Below are 23,653 nucleotides of genomic sequence, written 5' to 3' on the forward strand. Positions count from 1 at the left end.
TGGCTACTGTAACATGCTCCATATCATGATCTAGGTAGAAGTTACATTAAAATGTTCACTGTGTGAAAAGTTATTGAGTTATATGCTTATAATTTTGTACTTTTCTATATATGTGTTTAACTACATATATAATGTCAATGAAGAAAATAAGGCAAGGCCAGAGGTTCTGCAACAATATTTCAAAGTCCTCTTCCCACTCTGATTCATGAACCATAAAACGTTAAAGAGCTCGAGAGTTCTTTTACTTGTATCCCCTCTTTTTCCAAGAGAGAAAACAGGAGCCCCCAGAAAAGGTTATATTATTAGTTGCCAAGGTCAAGGCCTTCCCAGGCATAGTGATGAAGACCTGATCGGCACATGAGCTCTGATTCCCTCGCTGATCAACGACATGGCAGTGCCCATTCTCCAGTCTCACAGAAACTGCACTCAGCCATGACTCGCTGGTTTGTTTTTCTTAAGACGAACATTATACAGCAGAGCAAGATGTGAACTGAAATGTATTATTTCTATTATGCCCCACAACATACTCTTTCAGGCCAAATCAAGTTTTCCCATCGACAGGGTGGTCTGGGGTACGGCAGGGCATCCCTCAAACTCCTTCTTTCCTGTGATGACCTTTCTCGTGTATGGATGCAGATTCATATGACAAGTGGGGAGGTGTGTCCACTGATCAGAAGTGCATGATTCAAGTTTTCAAAAAGCAAATTGAAGATGAGTCCGTGTTGTCATTAAGTTTAAAATAACGAGCTACAATTTCCCTAAGTCTTAGGCCTCCGGGATACAGACATGAGTGAATGTGATGAGGTCTGTGTCTGCCCATAGGAAATGACATATGTCTTTACTGGTGAGGTTGAGGAATTTCCTGCAAAGACATATCTGTCCTTCTTGACTCTACCGAGTGTAGAGAAAAGTTGTGCTGACAACTTCAGGCTAATTGAGTTCCCTTATTATATATATTTTTTCCATGTACCCAATGCTAGGCTGCTCATAAAGGAAAACAGATTCACTTTTGTAAAGTTGGCCGTTTATCCTTACTCATTGTTGGGATCATGTCCAAATTGCCAACTAATTGGTGGAGAATATAACAGTATTTTGATTACTTGGAAATCAGGAAGTCAGCAAACATGTAAAGGATGGTCTCAGGTTCATTAAGCCAATGAAAAATCAGGATTGATGCACTGTGGACACGTCCAATTCACAACTAGACATCTCAAGTACAATGAATCTTAAGAGTGAATTTGACAATGAAAGGCTATCTTGGAAAATTTAATCTTTCGAGAAATCAAATTTGGGAGCATGTAAAACCTTGTATTTTTATTATTATGTGGTCTAAAAAAATCAGTTAAGTCCCTGAAAATAAATGTTTGTTACTTCATGGCTACAGAAGGGTTTTACTGATTGCCACAAAAACAAATGAGCATACTTCAGCGTATGTTTAACCATTCCAGTATCACTGGACAAAATGGCTTTGAACTCCAGAATCTTAATAAGTATTCTCAGGATCATATTCTGATTTGAAGATTACAGCCCATATTTAATGTCATCAAAATAATTATTCTCTAAGCCTATAATTATTTCCTTTCTGTGAGTTTTCCTATATTTCTTGGCAGTTTAAAAACTTTTTCTGGACTCTTTCATGATGCTGATTCTCACTGCATGCCCATACTTTGCATCCCTGGGATTTTCAAGTTGTCAGAGCATATTTCAAAAAATTTAAAATGTTTATATATCTTCATCATCGCCATTAAGATGAAAAAGAAGTAAAATTTTAAGAAAAGAATGTAGACGTTTATAGAAAGGATTTGGGATATGGAAAACTCAAAAATTTCCTTGTTAATACAAATAAGAGCATTGTGAGCTAAAGTGAATTATCTTCTTTATTAGAGAAAGCAGAGTCCTTCACACACACACACACACACACACACGCACGCACATTTGAACAGGTGCATGAAAAAGCTAAAAAAAGTGCTAACAATCCCCAACTTGACTCCAAGAGAACACCATACAGGGAACAGCAAATGTTGGAAGGACTGATTGTGTCATGTGAACACTGCCTTTTGGGTAATAGAAATTAAAAAAATGATCAAGTGGATATTCCTAGAATATAGGTTTATATTACCAGGGTACAGATATTATCTACAAAATTCTCACTCTTCCTGGGTAGCACAAAATATGGAAAGCAGTCATCATTCCTTTCAGTGGTAAAATATCTCAGCTGAGGTCTCAAAGTAAGGCTGTGAGGAAGGACCACAGCTGCAGGCTGGAGCCCCCAAGGCTGGTAGTCAGGACGCAGCTCAGAAGATGTGTTATGAGGTCTGGAAGTGATGGAAGAGGCAGCAAGAAAGGGAAAGCAGCTGTGCGCTCACTGCCCCAGCTGAGCATAGGGAGCCATCCATAGGATAATGAACAGAATGTCGGGAGTAAAACCAACAGAAATAGGCCTGAGACCCTGCACAAATGATGTTCTAGAAACAAGACGGGTTAATTTGTGCAGCAGAAAAAAAAAGAAAAGGGGCTCTACTGAAAAAATAAGAAAGAAAGAGAGAAAACCAGGGGGATAATCCACTTTACTAGCAGATCTAAAAATGTTTCTTAAAGTCCCTTATTTCTCTAAAATTTTAAAATCTACTGACTATCTCTTTTTCAAGGGGTCAAACTCTACCTCCTTAATGTTCTATACCCTAAATGAATTAGACCTATGATAAAACCTTCCAGAAATAATTCTTAAAATTATAGGATTTCAGACCCAGGTGAAGGTTTATATACTTTTTTTTTTTTTTTTTTTTTTGCCTCCTAATGAGAAATGTATTTTGTAAAAAAAAAATAATAATAATTCATGGTATGTCAATTATAATTCAATAAAACTACAAGAAAAGATTTAAACATTAAAAAATTAAAAAAATCATGGACTGAAAATGTCTGGTTATAGAAGTAAGAATTAAAAAACAAAACAACTAAATGGTAGTGACAAATACTTTGGTTTGCTAAGTATCTTAAGGGATTCTTTTGACTCTAAAGGTCAAATGATGTCAGATTAAGTTTGCAGAACTTGAGGCTCTAAGAAAGTGTTTAGCAAATTCCTTGGTCAAATGAATGTCTCCAGATGCCTTCAAATGGGGGCCATCTGCAGAAAGGGCACCTGAGTCTGGGGCTTCTTGTTCAGGATTAGGCTGACCCAGCAGTGAACATCAAAGGCACAGAGAGATACACAACCAGCTTTAGGGGCTCATACCTTAAAAATTTGTGCAGGTACTGGCGGCTGCAGGGTGACCAGGAGAAGACCCCGTTGCGTCCTGCCAACGTAGGGGACATTATGTTGCCCTCAGACTTTTTGCACACGTTCCCTTCTCCATCATGGACCATGCCGAAGCTACGAGAGAGAGAAAGAAATGGGTCTTTCAAAACAAATAACAGTTTCAACTGTCTAACACACTCTAACAAACACAAGTCAAGTCAACAGCGTGAAGGTCCCCCTTCTCCTGTATGCTAGGCAGGCAGAAGAAAGAGTCCTAACAGCCAAACAGGGGAGAATATCCATGAGGTCACAGACCTTTCCTGGAGAACTACCATTTGTCCAGCTGTTTGAAAGTGCACACCAACATCAAAACAGAGCACATGTCCAGATGTCTGCCAAGGGCAGACATTTTAATTATAAAAAAGCATTTCTAGTGGGATGTAGAGGGCAGTTTATTTGATCCTGAAAAAGCTGCTGATGTTCTCACTGCTTTCTTCTCTCTCTACACTCTTTGCTGCTCACCAGCCATGGTCAGAATTTCCAGGTGTTTGTCAGAAACACAAATGCAGGCTCCACAGGTGAGTGGATTACACAATTTAAGAACTACTAAACCACTACCGCCCCTCTTGGTGGTGCTGATATTTTGTCCCTACACCCAGTGCTGATCCAGCTGATGCTAGGTCTTCACTGCCGGAGGCTGTGACAGCAGGCCAGGACTTGACCAGACTCCCTACATCCCTTTGGAGGAAGTGGTGCCATGGAACCCCAGTGAGTAGCTGTGGTGGCGTTTATCTGCAGGCGTTGTTTGAAGGTACGTCTGTTACTCTTGACTGAAACCAGACCACTTTGGGGCTCCAGCCCTAGCTTAGTATATGGGAACATCTCAGGCTACAGTGGCTATGGGACCTCTTAATAGGGTCCTTTGCAGATGTTCAAATCCCACAATGTCAACAGCAACCCCTTACTGTCACTCAACAAAACTGCAGCCTTGCACCTATAAGAATCCCACTGACTGAGTTGCTACCTCTCCCCACCAAGTAGGTCTCTTCTTCTTAACTTCCTAAAGCTAGTCCTGTGGGATAGCCTCATGTTGCCATCTTCACCCACCTCAGAAAAGCACAACTGACTGCCTTGGAAAGAAAGCCTCAGGGATTTGGGAGCTCCGTGACCTTGAAGACTTCCCATTAGGGTAGATACACCCTTGGAGAGTCAAGCCATTTTTGGCCATTAATGTCTGGTACCTACCTGATCACTGTATAGATTCCCAGAGAGCAGTTCTGAATGAGTGGGATACAGAAGGAAGGGGAAAAGCTAGAGGGGAGAAAGCAAAGAAGGATAGGTGGGTTACTGAATCCGTGGGCTTTCTGCCACCAAGAATCCCAGGATGAATGGAGGGAGGGTCACAGGGATAGGAGACACCAACACAGGGGAAGTGGGCTCCAAAAGGGGGCCAGGGAATCTGCACTTGTGTCCGAGGCTGAAGACTTAACTGTTTTTCTTAGAGCTGTTTAATAATATCAGTAAAAATGACAACTCCCATTTGTAAGCAGTATTTTTCAGACAAGACATTAAGCACATTACCTATATTTTCTAACCCGAATCTTACTACAAGTCTACAAGCCTACAGTGACAGCAAGACTGAGGGCTGGAGACAGGCTTGTCCAGGGTCTCAGAGTCCAGACTGGAACCTGACACTCTGACGTCAGAGCCCAGGCGGGACCCGTGCAATAGTGTAACCGGAGCATGATTGAAGGGTGTGTCCAAGGAAATCTGGCGCACAAACATTGTGGAATTTCTGCAAAATTCCTGCTCAGTACCAAGGGTGATGTAGATGTGGTCATTTGGGCCTCCACCCATTCTCTGAAGTTCTATTAAAAGCAATCAATCAAGGTAAGGGTAACCATATGGCAGAAGAAATGTGTCACGGTGATGCAGAGGACTCATGTGGAGGCTGCTTTGGGGAGAAAGTGATAAAAACGAAATAACAAAGTACCCTCCCCTGGCTGGCCCTTGACCTGAATATAAAGAAGACAAATTAGGGTCCTGCGAGTGCCCTAGATGAATTTGCTACCACTTCTGCCTACATTTCTAAGGAATTCAAAGCCACAACATCCCAGGTCTGGGGACACCTTGGTCTTAACCATTTTCATCTGAGGCATTTTCAGTGATTCTCAGACTTTTTTGAGTCTCAGAATATCTGAGAAATGCACCACACATGTGTCTCCCCAAAGCCCACCCTGTTAGATTTTTGACTTAGTAGGTTGGGGGTTAGGCTCTGGCATTTGGGCGAATCCTAACACAATAACTTGATTCTGATGCCCACCCAAACTTCAGCACTACTATGTCTCGAGTTGCTTTTCCAAGCAGTACAAAGCCCATATTCTGCACTGCTGTGGGTGTTAGCACAGGGGCATGAAAATACCACACAACAATTACAGCTGATATTAACATTAATAAAGTCATGGAAGAATGAATAGGGCACATTTTGAAGATAAGGTTGGTATTTGGCAACTAAGAAATAAAATTACTATTCAAGTTATACATACCAGACATTTTTTTTGCTTCCGTGACTCATAGTACTTTATTCAAGGTGGTTATCACCCTATATGTTAAAACAATGCACTTTTTTCTCTTTCTTATCTACAGGGGCTCTTCTTAACTGTGCTCAGAGCCCGAGTGCAAGTGGACTCACTAGTCCGTGACAAGTGCTCCACCGATGTTTGTTGAATGAATAAAGAACAACCTTCCAGCTACAACACCAACTCAAATACCCAAATGTAAACATAATTTCAGATTAACTTGGACTTGAGAGTTATAGTCAATGTCAGATGCTCTTAATGTCTTCTATAGAATTTTCTTGAGTTATTCAATTACATCAGCAAGTATTTCTTTATTACTAATGATAAGCACCACCCAGAATGATGAACAGCCAAGCTTTTTTAGAGGTTGTACCAATATTTTAGGCTGATCAGACAGCAGTGGGTCAAGGAAAGGAGAACCCCTTCAAAGCAACCATGGGTCAAAGTCATCTGGATGGTAAATCACACCCTGGAGGTGATGATAGCACCACAGGTAGGATCTACTTGTCCAGAGCCTGATGCAGGCTTTTCAAGAAGCAAACCCATCCTCCCCGAGAGACGGGAAGTAGACACGGGGACAGCAGTCATGTGGGACTCTCAGGGCCAGGGCAGGTCAGATAACCTGGGGGAATACAGGCTGTGGAGGCGGGGGAACCTCCGTCAGGGTGTTGCTCCTGTCGTTCACAAGTGGGTTGATTTGGGGCAAATTTCTCAAGTCCCTGAGCCTGTTTCCTCACCTATAAAATGAGATAATAAAACCTTCCTCTTAAACTGTTCAGAATACCTGGCACCATGCATGTCAAAAAGGAAAATTCAAAATGTCTCTTTCCCAGATTCAAATGTGGTCTTGATCAAATCTCTCAACACCTAGATGTCAGATATCACTTGCATACATATTTTGCGTGTGTGTGTGTGTGTGTGTGTGTGTGTGTGTGTGTGTGTGTGTGTGTAGGGGGGTGAGGAGGCAGTTCAGCCAAGGGTCAATGGGTTTCAAATACTTTTTGGACACAGAGACAAACAAAAATCTTAGGAGGAATGACAATAAATAAAATTGGTAAGAAATGCTGCTCCGAGCTGCTGGGCCTCCCTAGGGGGCAGTCTGACAATCACCAGACCAGGTGATCTTTAAGCAGCCACTTGCTTTGATATTCCGCAAACCCTTAAAATCACCCAGCGCCTCCTTGACCCAGCTGTAGGGGCTCAGGTTGATGACAGAGCACAGTCATAAATCAGTGAGGTGCACACATCGCCATCAAATGCTTGAAAGGGAGTCTAACATCACCAGCTAAGGATGGTTGAGCCGAATGGTATCAGCACCAGCTCTTGTTTCTTTCCAGAAGATTTCCCTGATTTTCCTTGCATCTCTTGAAATGCCTACAGCCCTCACTGCTTGACCCCTTGCATGCCATGCCTATCTTATCTTTCTTTAGGCTGTGGAGGGCACGGATCACTAGTCATTTTATAGAATCCTACACAGTGCTTTGCTGGCAGAATGCAAATTGTGCCTGGTGAATGGGTCAGTAAGTAGTGGAAAAGACAGGGGACAGAACGATGGATCATGAATACTCCTGAGCACAGTAAGTATGTTTAATATTGTCTTGATGGTCTGAAACGATCATGCAAATTAAGCATTTAAGCTGACTTTATATACAAGGAATGTTCAGCTCAAACAATGCAACTTAAATTGCACCTGCACGCACCTGCTGAGGTCTCACAGGCGCTACGGGTTTTGCATATGGAAACCCACGTATGAGGAGATCAGGAGATGCAGCCTGGTCGCTGTCAGACTGCCAGAGAACCACAGGGTATCTGGAATACGAGTCCCAGGGCCCTACCCATCCAATGGCATGACTTCCTTTGGCAAATGAGAATTTTTCAAATGGATTCATGCCCAGATGACATACTCTTCAAAATGTGTAGTTGAGCCCTCAGTGTGTCTGTGCCAATTCTTCAACACCTGCATCTAGGAAACCACACATCCTGTGACAAGTGATTTAATACAAGCAGGAAACTGGCCCTGCACCAGTCCTGGCTCAGTCCCACACACTAAGGGAAAGCACACATCCTCTCTTTCAGCTCCAGTCCTTCGTTTCCCCTTCCCAACACAGATCCAAACACTGGTTCTTAGCAATTCCTATTTTTAGGTCAGATTCCCCAGTAGAAACCACAAGATGTCTTAGGATAAAAAGAACTGAACCTCGTAGAAGAAACTAGCTGGGCATGAACTGAATCTTTCTTTGAGTTAAAGGTTAGGAAACCTATGGCTGGAAGGCACAGAGAAGCACTTCTCCACCTTAATAATGTCGTCTGAATGTAAACCAAACCGAAGAAGTAAAATTCATCTGTGAAACAGGATGTTTTACAACTTAATAAGTGTAAAATTATTTTTTAATTCTTAAGGTACAGAACTCAGAAATTGACTCTGCTTAGAGCTCATTGTCAAGGATAAGAGGAAGGCATGCTGTTTGATCCATGCATTAAACCTATGATTCCTTCTCCAAGTAATAATAGTTATTAAATGAATAAACTGAATAAATGTGTTTGTTTTCAATTCACCTGAAATGCACGGAGCTGAGTTGCTGAATCTTCCCTGATGCGGCCCCTCTCGTTTGATGCAGTTGCCACAGCTAACCATGTGTTAGAAATACGCCCCCTTCAGCTCACCTCTGACCCCTTGCAGCTCCTCCACGCCTCTTGTGCTGAATGTTCAGCCCAGCCTACTTGCCCAGCTAGTGAAGGGAAGATAAGAGATCATCCCCAGGGGTTTCCAGGCTTAGAGTTACATGTGAAACTACTCCACAAAGAGCAGGTATTAGCGTTATTATTATTACTATTACGATCACTTATTTTGGCAATTAGCACGTGCTTTTTATGTGCACACCTCCCATATGTATTTCCTATTTCCTCAATATGATCAGAAGCTATTTCACAGGTGACATCAAATGCTCAGAGCTCCCAGTCTTTCTGACTCTTGCACAATATTCTCTAAGCAGCAGGTATTAGCATTATTACTATTATGATCACTTACTTTGGCAATTAGCACGTGCTTTTTATGTGCACACCTCCCACATGTATTTCCTATTTCCTCAATATGATCAGAAGCTATTTCACTGGTGACATCAAACGCTCAGAGCTCCCAGTCTTTCTGACTCTTGCACAATATTCTCTAAGCAGCATGTGCTGGTGAAGGAGCTGATCATTTTCTGGAGGTCAGTTCTATTAGGCGTGGGACTTGCCTGCATCCAAATCTAGAGCTCCTTTCCTTCCACCCATCTGTATTCTCACTTGCAAGTAAAAACACTTTTCCCTTGTTTGGAAGAAATTCTTTTTCCATCTACACCCAGCCCTCGTGATGAAAGGAAATATTAATAGTTGACTTCTAAGAAAAAAATAAAAGCAAACACGAATACTTGTTGACTGGAAGGCTGGGAGCCTCGTCTTGGATGCACCAGGGGCCTGAATCTCAACTGCTTGTCTAATGCTGATTTGTTCAGCCCTCGATGACTTAAATATTTCTTACTTTGATTGTTTAATTAAATTCAGGTATGCTTCAGAGGACAGCAAGAGCCCCATGTCGTTAAAATAATGAGTTTTTTTGAAGTTTTAACTCTAGCAGCCTATTTACAATTATGACTTAACTGAAAGCTTTGTAAAGTGTAGGTGCAATTTTCTAGGCACTGAAAAAGTCAATCATTACCTGTAATGATGAAGGGATCAGTAATAAGATATAAGCTTCACTTTCAGGTCATCAGTTCACACAGAGCCAAAGTCTGCAGGGCCTCTGTGAGAGCCCATTAAGGGCAGGCACACATGTGTACACACACACACACACACACACACACACACACAGATGCTTTGAACAGGTCGGGATGACATGAGTGGCTTCAGTCCAATTTCTAACAGGGGATGGAGAAATCAACTTTGCAAAGACCAAATCACAAACACTGTCTTCTGCAAGTTTTGTAATTTGCAAATAAAATTAGGATGAAAGTGAGAATAGAAAAGCTGTAATTCCTGGCTGTGCATTTTCTAGGAGAAGCTTCAAGTACAATTTCAGTCCAGCAGGAAAACACTTGTGTTACCATTGCTGATGCTCATATAAATCAGGGCAATTGCAGGAAATCAGCAAGGGGGCCCCACTGAGAAAAACTTTTCATTTAAATAGATGGTGCCTCAAAGTGAGGCAGCCTATAGATTACTAGACAAAGAAATCTTATTTAAGAATAATAGCTACTATAAGTAATAGACAGAAGTGTTTCATTCTACAGGAATAAAGGTAAGCTTCTCACTTAAAAAGATACTCCTAATGACATGCCACCCATTGCTGAGAGCTGCTTGTCCTGCATCGGTGTCTATCCATCTGTGCCAAAGCCCCAGGTTCCCCACTCCCCCTGATGCTTCCCCATTTCACAACTGACAATGGTGGGAACGTGGGGATGTGGGAAGCAAACCAGCTCCCACCAGGCTGCATCTCTTGTCCTCGCTGTATGCCCCAAACTCTGCACACCAGTCAAACCCATCTCTACAAATTATGAAAGTGATATAAGAATGCAAACTTGAGAATAGTAAGTTACCAATGGGCAGGCTTGTTACCATCTTCAGTCACGTGGAATCCTCCCGTAGGAGTTAACCATGGAATGAGATGAGCCCACAGGACCAAGTTTAAAACCCAGGACAAAGGAGCAGAGACAGAAGAGTCTGTAGTCTGTGATTATATGCACATGTGTGAGCAGGAAGGGAAGAAGGGAGCGAGGAAAGTGCAAACATGTGTGTTGCCACAGCTTTAGAATGTGTGCGACGAGACACTCAAATAAAACAGAAGTGCCTACGTGAGCATTTCCTACTGGTGTTCTTGCTGCAAATGTGTGAATTCCCCTCACAGGCTTGAGCTACTGCACCAGCATCTCTAGACAATCTTCCAGTCCGGAGAGGACCCCAGGGACCTCCATCCTCCCAGGGAGTTGCACTTACTTGTGTCCAGACTCGTGGGCGATGGTGAAAGCCAGTCCAAGGCCTGTATCTTCATTAATCGTACAGCTGCGATATTTACTACACATTCCACTTATGGGTGCAAATCCTACAGGACATAAAGATCAAAAGAACATACAGGAGCAATATTGTAGTAAAATAAAGAAAGAGGGTGTGTCATGTGTGTGTGTTTACCTCTGTCCTTTAGAGAAATTTGGTTCTCATCTTTGTCAGGTGAAATATGAAACAGGAAACCCTTGGACAATCGTATAAAGGGCCCTGCATGATCTGGGAGAAGGGGGTCTGTTTTCCCTTCGTGGAAAACAATTCACGGTTCTATGTAATGTTCAAGTTACAGGTTACAACGGCGGTGAAGCTACTGAAGAAGGGATTCCCTGCAGATGGAGAATTTCAGCCTTTTTCTATAAACAACTGCGTTCTCAAAAGCCCGAGAAAAAGTGCTGTAGAGAGTGGGTGTCAGGTGGTCCCCAAGGCCACTCCACGGTGGAGGACGTTCGAGGAGGGTGCACAGGACTCAGCATCCGTCATGCTCCTGGGTGTAATTTAACAGGGATGGAAGGATACAGAGTAAAATCAGCAGAAGGGACAAGCACCTGGGGAGAAGCCCGGGGAAACCAGGTACGAGCTTCCAGGGCTTCCTCCCGCCGTGGAGTAGCACAAATGGACTTAATTCCCCCAACTAGGGGAACACTGCCTGCCAGGGTGCTCATTAGAGACTCAGAGCCCTGGCCTTTGGTTGGGGGCTGGTCATATATAGCACCCCTGCCTGGAGTGGACCAAAATTCCAGGCCCCCAGAATGAAAGCAAGTCTTCCGTGTAAACCGCATTATTTGTACAATTTAGGCCCAGTGAGCTTCTCGTGTGCAGGGTGGGAACCTCCTGAATTCTAAGCTCTCAGAGGCAGCCCAAGGCCCACCTTGTACTCAGGGCTTTCTGGGAACAAGTAGTCAGGACTAACTTCTATTAAACCAAGTCTTATCTGAATGTGTTTGTAATAAAGACCCTTCCTCCCTAAGATCTTGGGAAGAAACGGAGAGTTAGGAAAAAAAAGTCCAGGAGAGCCTTGGTCAGTAGCACACTGTGCTTTACACTATTTGGAAAAGTATAAAAAACTTTTATCATATTATAAAATACCACCAAGATACACCCAGCCCAATAAACATGTTGAAAATGGCTAAGATTGAGATATTCATAGAGAAATGGAAAAATGAGGAATCCAATATTGTTGTAGTAGCTCTACAAATATTCATAAATGTATTATTATTTTTTCATAGAATGAGACACCCTTGAATCTGTTGACCTTATTCTCACCACTGGAAGAAGAAATGGAAGAAATTATTTCTTAAATTAGAAGAGATAGACGCTCTTGAATCTGTGAGAGACCTTTTCTTGTGAAAGAACTGATTTTGGTGAATAAATGCATACTTTTCTGTCTGGCCACAGTTTATACAGGGAAGGGAGCCTATTCCTTACAGCTCCACCCAGCAGCAGCTACAGCTTACAGATTCGGAATGAGGGCAAAAATACTCCATATCCTAGGCCACTGAAGGCGCACAGCACACACGTGTTTCTCAAAACCCTGGCAGAGGGTCTTACCCAGAGTATCACAGGGCTCATTCTTCCAGGAGCATATGTCCAGGCCGGTTAGTAAGATGGCATGGTCATGGCGAGTCCCATCTTTCCCCATCAATCCAGACTGCCACTGGCAGAAGCTGCTCAAGGTGTGGTCCGCATGATGGCTTATCACTAGCCCTGGCTATGCAGGAGACAGACCAGGAGCCCGAGATAACAGGAAGAAAACATGTTGTCATGCAGTTGTTACTGGCCCTGTCATCACAGCAAACTAGCACTAACTTGGATTCAATTACACAGGTGGATCTGAATGGCACAGAAACTAATTTACCCATTTTATGTGTTAAAATCCAAAGGAGGGTGTCACATATAAAACCTGTACAGACTCAGTGTGGACACTCATGTTTATTTCTCTAGTTCTGTACCAAAACAGTTGGGATGTATTTGCTGACTCTGAACACATTTCAGTGACCCAGGAAAGATGACTTCTGTGCATGAAATGTTCGCATTCAAAGTCTTTATAAAATACTGCAAAATTATATAAGGCAACAGAATCGTTTATATGAGACTTCGCACATACACAAAAACACACCCAGATGGTGTTGTGTTTATTTCATAACCAAGTTGGGCAAGTAAGATTTCAAATTTGTAACTCTTCTAAGAGTTATTATTACAGTGTTAAATTAAGTCACTTTCCTACAGAGGCACCGTGTTTATGAGAACAGGCAGCTCAACTGACAAAGCTTTATTTCTAGCAAATAGGCTGGAACTAGAAGGAAACTATACAGATGACATTTAACCTTATCCATATATACCAAGTTCTAATAGATAAGCAGTGAAAGATCAGAGTGAAGGCTACCGGAAGTCTTGGTAAATGAAGAACTGGGGGGGTGGGTGGCAAGAACTTCTCCCAAAGCTGGCAGGCAGATGAGTTCTTTAAAGCTTATTTATAGGTATGCTATATTTTCCTAAGGATGGTCAGAGAAAACCAGGTTAAATACCTCAATTTCAGGACAACAACTTGTTTAAAGCTTTCATGACCAGAGTGTTGCTTTGAAATTGCGTCTCTCAGTCACTGACTATGTTTTCTCCTTAAATGTTTATTGTGTCTTTCCAGAGAGTCAAATGCACCCAAGCTAAATGCTGTACATCAACCCTGGGACATGCCTTACATTCTTCAGCGGGTGATTTCCAGGAAAACTGCATTAATTAAAGTTAACACAGGTGTACGATCAAACGATAACCTCGCTTATTCTTTGCAGCTTGGATGAGTTCCAAGGTGAAACGTTTTAATACAAAGAATAATTAACCTGTCACCTGAGAAGCCCTGCTAGTTCAGCACCCCCTCTGCAGACACACTCACACAAAAGACAATGGAGTTGTATCGTGTTGATTCTTCAGGCTAGAAGCAGGTCTGCCCGTGCATGCCCCATCCCGCAGAGAAAGAGGGCAGCACCCCAGAACCTGAAAATCTGAAGGCATCTTAGATCTCATAAATGATCTCAGATTTCATCTAAAAATCATTTGTTTCATAAACAAGACAACTGTGGCTGACAGGAGACTCTGTGAAGATGTCAGCAAGGGTGAAATTGGACACAGTGTGCCTGACTAGGACCCAGGGTTTACTCCCCCAGGTCCAATCAATGACCAGCTTGGAGCAAAATACAAGTGAGAGCCCTTTATGGCTAAGACGTTCCCCTTACTTCTGCCATGGAATATTCACACGAGTCCTTATTGTGAACGGAGGGGTACCTCTGTGTGTTCACACAGGGTTCTGAAATGAAGGCAACAGACAGTCTTATCCCCACTGCTCCCAAGATCCAGCATAATTTGGAGGTTTGTGTGCAATGAGAGGAATGTGCCTGACATCCTAGAATCTCTATAAAAATAAAATCCCGAGACTGAAGGTGGTGAAGGTCAGTCTCAGCAGTTGGGAGGCAATAGAGTACAACGGTGCACTGCCACACAGTACAATTTAACTTCTGGGCTACAGGACATTGTTAGTCTTCTAGCAAAAGACCAAAGGGCTCACTTCATCTCCGTCCTCAAAGCTCACAGTGGCTGAGGACAAGTTTTGCACCTTGCATTCCTAGTGTATTTCCAACAGGGTATTTAAAGTAGCTCTTCTATTCCATTTTCTTATTAGCCAATCAGATGAGTATTTCTTACTACTCTTGCACAAAAATCACAAAAAAACCAAATAAGCATTACAGGAACTGACAAGAAACTCATTGCATTAGGCACAAAATATTAAAACATTTTTGTCCCCAAAGGAAAGAGAAGTAAAGAATCCATAGAACAATTATATTTAGGAAAACAAGGCATTATTTTGCATTTATTTTCCAGGGGAAAAAAGCTACTGGTTTCAAAGAATACCTGTTCTTCTTCCAGAAGAATCAGACCTACAATGGCAATGTTGATGTTTCCTCCTATTGTTCCATCTTTGAATAAAGCAGACACCTGAAAAGGACAGGTAATCCACATCAGTCCCTATACATGGCACCCTTTTCCCCCAGCCCTTAGCCTGGAGTCCACAGCTGAAGGCCAATCCTGTGTTCTCCAGTGACATAGCAAGGTTAAGCTTCTTACATTGCTAGACACACAGGTATGGGAATATCTAACAGCCAATTACACCAATTGTTGGATCCTTACTGTTGGTGCCTGGAAGTAAAATAATGAAGTCTGTGGAGGCAGGTTCCACCTCTTATCAAACACCTATTACCAGGTCTCCTAGTTGGTAAGTGTCCTCATTAGACATAAGGAGGTTTTTTTTTGTTTCTTTTAATTTATTTTTTAACTCATAGTGATGATACACAGGCGAGCCCTCCTGAAGCTGTCCTAGCAAAATATTCCAGAAGCATAAGAGAAGTTCTTGGGAAAAGACCAAGAGGATACAAGAAAGAGAGGGAAAACAATGTGGCAAGAAGGTGATCAGGGAAGGATGATGTGACCATCATTAGGGATGATGGTAACAAGTGTAAAAATGAGTGATCCGAGTGGCATATGGGGTGATGAGCGAGGACAAGTCGACAGTCATGGGAAGCAGCAGGGAGATGATTTGGCACCGGGGTGTAGAAATGCTGGAAAAGCTCTGCAGAACAGAGGCAACGCTTGCACAAGTCAGAGACCTGCAGTGGGGGCTGTCACAGACCTGCAGTCTGTGTCACCTCCTCCCTCAGTTCCCTGGGAGATCATAAACCACGAGGGTCTGGCCACCAAAAATGAGGACAGTAATAGCAACCACACCACATCATGGGAAGTTGAAATACATTTAGGGGCACTCTGTTTATAGAGGTAGGACATAAAACATTTTTCAGACATTGTCATCACAACTATGTTAAAATACACTTTGATGGCCCCATACTTTGTCTTCTGTTATGCAGGTCTCACTTGGGTGGAATGCGGCTTAGACACCTTGCTCCGCTCTTCATTAATGACTAAAGCTGCCACAGTCACATCTTCTCTGCAGCGACCTTCTAAAGGGAGTACTATTCCTTGTTCTTGTCGATAGAAAAATGCACATTCAATATTTGAACACTCCTATTCCTAAAAAGATGGGTATTTCTATACAGCCATCTAAAATCTCACATATAATGCTGATGGGCAGATTTACTGCACTCAGATGTCTCCGCATCCTCTTATAGATTTCTGATAAATGAAGACATCAGTAAACTTTAAATGTGTTACTGGCTTACAGAGAAAGTCAAATTATTCATCCTCTGAATTTTATTCTCTGAAGGATTGAAAAAGGATCTTCTGATTGGCGCATAGTAAAAGTGAAGGAGTTATCGCAGATAAAATATTTCTTGTGTACAAGACATAAATCCACAAATAAATGTAGGATGCAAAACACACACACACCCCCCACATTAGGTGGAATTACACACGTGACTTCAACAAGAAGGGCGTTCCTACCATATTGAGTATTGTCAGTACATAGGTGGTGATGTTTTCATGGCCGTGGTTTTGCATCATCTTTTTGTCAACCACCACCAATGTCTCCACGTTCAGTTCTTCGTTCCTATGGGACTTCAGAAGGGACCGCTTGTGCCTTATGCACGACTTATACTCATCAGGCAAGATGAAAATGTCTTCCTTGGGAGGCTTGGGCATGTCTACAGAGGGGCGTTCAGAGAGGAAATGAATGTAAAGTTGTCACACAAAACCGGTGGTGGAACTCGTGCTAAAGAAAATGGATTTTAAAAATGAATGTTCATAAAACGAATCATAAAACCATTAAAACTGTGATGCAAAACATGTGTTAAGGTGGAACACTACATTTAAGTAAAGTGTGCATAGTCTACATGTCATGGAATTCATTGTTATATTGACTTTTGCATAAATTTGTCCTGATTTAAAGCAAAAAGAAGATCACTTTGGCTCTGAACTCCTAGAGTCTAAAAGCATGATGTTCAAAGCCTATGAACATAAAGATCTGTTCAACAGGGCTCTGCAAAGGAGTTATTGACAAAACAATGAAACTAATAAGTACAAAAAGGAGTGCTGTCTTATACTGTGTTCTTATTTGAAGACTTTTAATGACCTAATCGTTTTTAAAGTTGAGTCCCATGTCTGGACACAAAACTGGTTTGTCTGTAGTATTTCCAATGGGTTATAAACTGCTCAAGACAGATCCACTTCACTGCAGAGCTGCATTTCCTAGAAAATATTGCAAATATTTATCTAATTTAATGAAAAGACAAAATATACTCGGTCCTCTTGGAGTAAACCATTTAAAAATAATTTTGGCATTAATAATCAGTAAATTAACACTATGTTAAAAATCACTAGGTTTAGTGGATGCCTCAGAAAATGTGGTTAGAACGGTTTCAGGTGAAAGTAGGCTTCAAAATATCCACATATTTAGGTGGCACTAATTCAAAAGCTATGCCAACTCTATTCATAGAACACGCTGCTAGAAGATGCTCTTTTGTTTGACTGATTCCCATGTCCGTTGCATTTTATCTCTCTCTGATAAAATACTTCCAAACCTAGATGAACCTTTCGGAGGATAACAGTTACACTGGCTAAAGGTTAATAAGCAGTCATCATGCGCCATTTACACTGATGCACAGATGTGATCCCCACCTTAAGAGATGTCTGTATAACTCATTCATTCTCTACACCAGCCATGGGCAGGAGTGAGGCCACGAAGGCATGGGGAATGAACGTAACTTTCTCACAATCCCTCCCTAGAAAGTGTTGGAAATGGATTTCAGATCTGGCAGTGCGGTCCCAGGGCCCTTAGTCTTAATTTCCATAGGAACAGGGTGCAAATGGACACAGTATAGGAGCACAGCAGCCTCCCAGGCCCCCAGTATTAGAACAGAGGCAGAAGCACCAGGGGCGGTGATCTTACTAGCCAGGGCTCTGACAAGTCCCTCAAAACAAGTCACTCCCCCCTCAATATGGTCCTGCAGCATCTTCCCAAACACGTGAGTCCCAGCTCAAAACTCACATGTGAAGCCTGCAGCTAGAAGTAGCAAGCTAACTCATGAGTCTGAGGTTCAGAATCACTATTGATTTTAAGCAAATCAATCTGCTTTTGTCTGCCCGTTTCCACAGAGAGATGTCTAAACACACAGAAAAATCTCTCATTCTCTGAACTCTAGGGAAGAATCTTTGTAGTGTGAACCCCACTGAGACAGAAGATCAGGATTCCTCCAGGGAAGCCCAAAGCCTCATGGACAACATGGAACTATCCTGCACAAGTAACTGAGTCCCGAGAATTAAATGCTCATCCTGGAGGTGCTGTGTGTCCATCCTGCTAGATAGGGCCCCCAGTCACTCAGGAACCGCCATGTGTCCAGCAGGAGGGGACAGAACCTGTGGCAAGTCAAACAGCACCAGATCGACCCCTGATGTCGCCCACCAGCAAGTGGTGTTTTGTGGCACTTTTTTTTTCTAGTTTTATTATTTCTAGTAATAATTTATTTTTATATTTATATTATTATTTATTTATATATAATTTTTATTATTTTTATTTATTTCTAGTTTTATTTCTAGTAATAATTTATTTTTATATTTATATTATTATTTATTTATATATTATTTTTATTATTTTTATTTATTTCTAGTTTTATTATTTCTAGTAATAATTTATTTTCTAGTTTATTATTTATTATTTATTATTATTATTTATTATTTCTAGTTTTATTATTATTTTTAAATTTTCTTTCCATTTTCCAAACACAAACCTTATTGTACAGTTTAGTATCTTTTGCAAATAACTGCCTCTCACGAACCAACCCCTTCTAATGAGATTCTGAAACGTCTGTGGAAGTAAATACACCTGCACATGTGCACGCATGCACACACACACGTGCACACACAGCTGTGCCAAACAGAATAATCGTACTGCCCTGTATGCACAACTGTGCCTTAGGGCTACTGGCCTCAATGACTCTGATCACCTCCACATAAGAATGAAAGGGTCATATTCATTCCAGAATGGTCATCTCTGCTGGATTGATCAGACACTGCAACACGTGCTTCAGGCCCTGGTGTGGCCTGTCAAAGAGGTGAAGACAGCCCTGCCCATCTTTCCTGCCAGGATCCAGGTGCTTGGTCATCTTTCTGTCCCCAACACACGGAATCTGTCCTACTCTGACTACACCCTCACCAGGAACCCCGTGAGCACCATCCTGGCTCTGACCTTGTCTGTGCCTGAGTCCCTCCCCTCGGTCCCACTCTGCCTGGCCCCGCCCACCTCTGCCTGACCCCGCCCACCTCTGCCTGGCCCCGCCTCTGCCTGGCCCCGCCCCCCACCGCCTCCCCCAGCTTCTCCCTGTCTGTGCAGACTCAGGAAGCTGTTGCTGGGCAGTGTGCCCTGCTCTGATGCCCGCTCAGCCTGTCTTCCCTGAGCTCCTCAGCCTCCCATTCCCTCTCCCTGTGCCCCTAAGACCGAGCTCACTCTTAGTAATTTGGCTTGAGTTTTTCAAGTCCATTTGAATGTAGCCTGAGACTTAGTTACAGGACGATATGAGTTCAGATGACGCACAGGTGCTGACAGGTCAACGGTACTTGTTCTTTTATCGAAGATGCCAAGTGATTCTGGGTCATCCTCTCTTCTCCACAGTATTTACGGAGACTGCACATGCCCACCTCTATTTGAGGGTGCTGGGTCTAGCAGCTAACGAAACCAAGCCGCAGAGAAGGATGGGCTTTCCAGAGGCTCCTTGGGGAAGGTTTGCTAAATAAAGCAATGCTTGAGGGGAAAGCCAAAGGAAGTGAGGAAAAGTCCAGAAAACACTGAACTCCTGTTCCTGAGTTTGTGAGACGTTCCTACATAAAATGTAAATATCACATCTATTCTTAAAAGTTCATGACACAAACAAAAAGAACTTCGATAAAGCCTTGGTGATAAATTGCAGATAAATTTTGTCATGCATACTCTGTCTTCTGAAGTGGTGAGTGAAGTGTTTAAACCTGCATAGGGACAAATCACCTCATCAAGAAAAGCATGTGAGCTTTAATAAATCTAGACCTCAAAAATACAGAATTACCGGGCAGACATGCCAGGGTTCTCTTGAAGACATCTGGTGGATTCTGCATTTCTGAGCACCTTGTCATTTAATCTGCCCAGGGAACAGCTCTTTAAAAAAAAACAAACAAACAAACAAACAAAAAACATCTACCATTCTCTATCCATCTACCAGGGAGAGATGTTTTAAACTGAACATACAGTTGATGGGTTTGCTTTGGAATCATCACTTAAATTTAGCAAAGGTAGTCAACAAATTTCACCTCCAGGGCAGACTACTTTGAAGAAAATTAAAAATACTCCGTCGGCTTACAGAAATGTCCAAATCGTTAAATACTAAAAAGAATCTCCCTTACATACATTTCTTGCGTCTTCCGCAGAAATGCAGCTTCTGTGGGTGCCTGAGGCTGAAGCCGCCGCGCGGGGGTTGATCTTCGTGGTGTAAGAGGTGGCGGTTTTCCGGCCGCCAATTTCTCTCCATCATCGCGACCTGGTGGGACCCCGGATCCCGAGGCTCGGTGGATCTTTTGTACAGGATGTGGGAGGGAGGGCCACCCCCCGCAGAGTCCTTGGGGCTCCCTGCCAGGTGTGAAGGGAGGGGCTTCAAGAAGTAGTCTGCTTCCTGGGTTCTTATCATGCCTGACTGCAAAATGGAGAGGGAGAAAGAAATGCGCATCACTGTTGTGTTATCTGCTCACAAACGTGCCGTTCCCGCCACTGAGAGCACACGTTGAAAGGGGTCGCACAGGGGGCTGAGAATTAGGGATGGGACAGCCCCACTCTTGAGCCCTTTCCCCACCCGCACCCTTGCAGGGACACTGGTGTGGAAGTGTCCTGACTCGACTCCAGGAGCAAAGAGAGCGCACAACATACTAAGTTCAGGTCCTTTAAAGCAAAAAATGGAAAAGAAAGCACACAACCCTAGATATTAATATGGGTGGAGGTGGTGAGGGGAGTTCCCAAATAAATACATAAAATTATAATCCTAATATAGTAAGTAGCAAAACTCTATTCAGACTTGAATACAATGTGACACTTTCTATAAAAGTGTAACTTGACAAAATTAATCCAGAAGAAAGCACAAGGAATTTCTTAGGGAATCAGGGAGGTCTTTCTAAGCAAAGTATTTGGGAAATAGGAAAGAACTGATTATAAAAACACGAAAAATGTCTGTACAGCATAACAGACAATGAAAGCACAAACAATGACAAAAATATCTTAAAGGAGAGAAAATTGAGAGACTTGACTTTTAGAGTGACAAGTATTTTTCAAACTTGATAATTGTTAGGTGAAATGGGAACAAACAGGCAGTGACACTGGGAAAGGGTAAACTGGGGCCAGACCTGCCACATCTATCAACATTGAAAATGTATAATTCAATTCTAGGATTTTACACTTTTGGAATTCTTGCCAAATACTTCTTGTAGGCACTTCCCCAATATTGATAAGTATTTGTGAATGTATAATTGAATCATTGTTTGTAATAGCATAAAAAATACAAACAAAATGAAAAAATAATTAAAACAAGAAATAATTTAAATGTTTACCAATTAATTCAAGGTAATCTTTAAAAGTACATTTATATGTTTGGCAAGAACATAATGATTTAAAAAGGCCAGCTAATTATGTCCTGATAATAATCTTAACTAAACATTTGTGTGTGTGTGTGTGAGCTCCTCAGACTATGGCCAACATTTTCTATATTACACCTTGTTTATCGCTCACAGCAATTCTGTGAGGTAGGTATCATTATGCTCCTCCTTTTATGGATGAGGAAACAGAGAATCAGGCTGATTAAACAACATTTTCAAGGTCACCTGGGAAACAAAGTATAAGGATTGGAACAAAATCAGAATAAATTAAAAACCTGTAAGTTTAAGGCTTATACTGTAGGGGTCCCAGAAGTTGTTATTTTTTTGAAAGTGTGTAATAAAGTATATAGTGCGATTCCAAATGTGTTCATTTGTAAAAGTGTGCATCTACACTTAAAGAATTTTCCTAGAAGGACTGATGAGAAATTGTAGATGCTGGTTATGTTCAGGGAGAGGAAATCGAGGAAGAGGGATGCAAGAGGGGGATTCCACTTCCATTTTTACATCCTTAGGCACTACTCAAGTTTTTAAACTCTATGTGCATCCTTTCTTTAAAAAAATGTCAATGGCATTGCTGGATCATGGGATTACAGATTAATTTTTAAAATCCTTCTAAATGGTTTAAAATACCTTTATAATTTTAGAATACAAAGAATTACTCCTACAGAACTATCCAGCTATCATTTAGAACTCTCCAGTACAGTATTTATATGTGTGCTGATTTTTTCCAAGTTATTTTGATAATTTAGGACACTGATTAAACCCTTATTGGGTATTCAAAGACACTGATGCTTGGTTGCCTGTTCTAAGAGTGCCTCTGATTTAGGAGCCTGAGCCTGATTCTCATCTGGGGGGTGCTTAGTGCCCATCGCTGCGCACCAAATAAAGTTCTGTGGTGGACTGAGTTGTCCTGCACGGGTCTGAATATTTGTACAGTGTAGGATGACAGACATGGAGAAGCACTTCTGAGATCTTGGGAAAGGGCCAAATACACCTCTCAGGGACAGGAGGGTTGGGGGTGGAGATAGAAAAGAGAGGGGCGACCAGGCTTATCGTACATTCAGAGATTAAGCATTGGCCATGGTGTTCCTGCTGGTGGGAAAGAGGTAAGAGAAGGTAAACTTGGTAAACTATCAATGAAGCCATCAGCCCCATGGGGTGCAGACCTCCCGGGGCCCAAATGCTAGCTAGCAGAGGAAAGGTGAAATACTTGGAATTTATGCTCTGGATTGAGGTAGAGGAGGAGGAGGAGGTGGGGGGCTCTCATTGGTGATCTCCATGGATGCCCTGGGAATCATTTTGGCCTAGAACTCTACCAACTAAACTAGGATAGACAATATTTTAAAGTCTGCAGTTCTATCAAGGAAGAGCCTAGGATGTAATTAAATAATAGCTAAAGCCAGTTGGGTTTCATCCTTTTGGCAATTAAACTAACCCAGGAGTCGCACGAGCAATCATGGATATGTTCAACCTTGTGTGGTAACACTCCCCAGAGAGGTTTTGCACACTACTTAAGGTAACTAGTTGAAATGTTAAACTGAAAAAAAATAGTAACTTTTTGCTTTTAAGAAAATCTTTTCTGATATGCAAACAATCCCTTGCTTTTCAAATCACCCTGAAAAGATGATCAGCTCCTGTGGGTTCACTAGGGTAGATGATGTTCAGCATCTCTGGTGCGAAACTGGGTGGACTCGCAGAGAACAGACCGATGAGTCAGACACCCAGCATTTATTATCCGTTTTTAACATGATCTTTGTGACTTGGACGATTTACTCAACCCCTCTGTGCTGTTTTGTCCTCTAGGGAGTGGATACAAAGGCAGCTACTTGCCACGAGATTGTAAGACTTAACAATAATATATATTTAAAATACATGGCCTCCGGAAGCAAAAATATTTGCTGCATTAATGAAACAAAGAGTGTAAAATATCATACTTCACCCTGATGATCTCTGATTCCCTTCTGTAATGCAAGGTGTTTCTGGGGGATTTTTCACTCTACAGTACGAGATCCCTCTGAAGCCCGTGTGTGGGTGTATCCCAACACCATCACCCCAAACACAGCTTTGCTTCTGGCCTGCTGCCTCAGGCTTTCTGGCTTCCTCCCCTAAAACACTTGTGTTCTACGGCAGCTGTTCCAGATTCAAAACCACCTCCTGCTTTCCCCTGGGTTTAAGGCTACATCCTGGGTGGCCCAGAGGACCA

The 23,653-nt window shown here is 42.2% G+C and overlaps 1 protein-coding gene across 7 annotated transcripts in view; it reads right to left on the bottom strand.

The window, feature by feature from the left end:
- The window catches only part of ADAMTS16 (ADAM metallopeptidase with thrombospondin type 1 motif 16), a 157,569-nt gene that overhangs the window by 96,454 nt on the left and 37,462 nt on the right, over positions 1–23,653 (bottom strand). For 6 of the 7 annotated variants that reach the window (XR_014261726.1, XM_082454362.1, XM_082454361.1 and 3 more), the window contains exons 4-9: positions 20,219–20,501; positions 16,291–16,490; positions 14,752–14,835; positions 12,400–12,559; positions 10,786–10,891; positions 3,233–3,370 (exon numbers count right to left, since the gene is read on the bottom strand). Coding sequence is in view for 6 of the 7 variants with exons in the window: in XM_082454362.1 (XP_082310488.1) it covers positions 3,233–3,370; positions 10,786–10,891; positions 12,400–12,559; positions 14,752–14,835; positions 16,291–16,490; positions 20,219–20,501 (971 nt within the window). In the remaining variant the exon portion in view is untranslated. Of the gene's footprint in view, positions 1–3,232; positions 3,371–4,480; positions 10,754–10,785; positions 10,892–12,399; positions 12,560–14,751; positions 14,836–16,290; positions 16,491–20,218; positions 20,502–23,653 lie in introns of those variants that run through there. The other variant, XM_082454364.1, reaches the window with a different exon arrangement.

Source organism: Balaenoptera physalus (assembly GCF_965194825.1).
Source record: "Balaenoptera physalus genome assembly, chromosome: 3".
Classification (NCBI taxonomy): domain Eukaryota; kingdom Metazoa; phylum Chordata; class Mammalia; order Artiodactyla; family Balaenopteridae; genus Balaenoptera; species Balaenoptera physalus.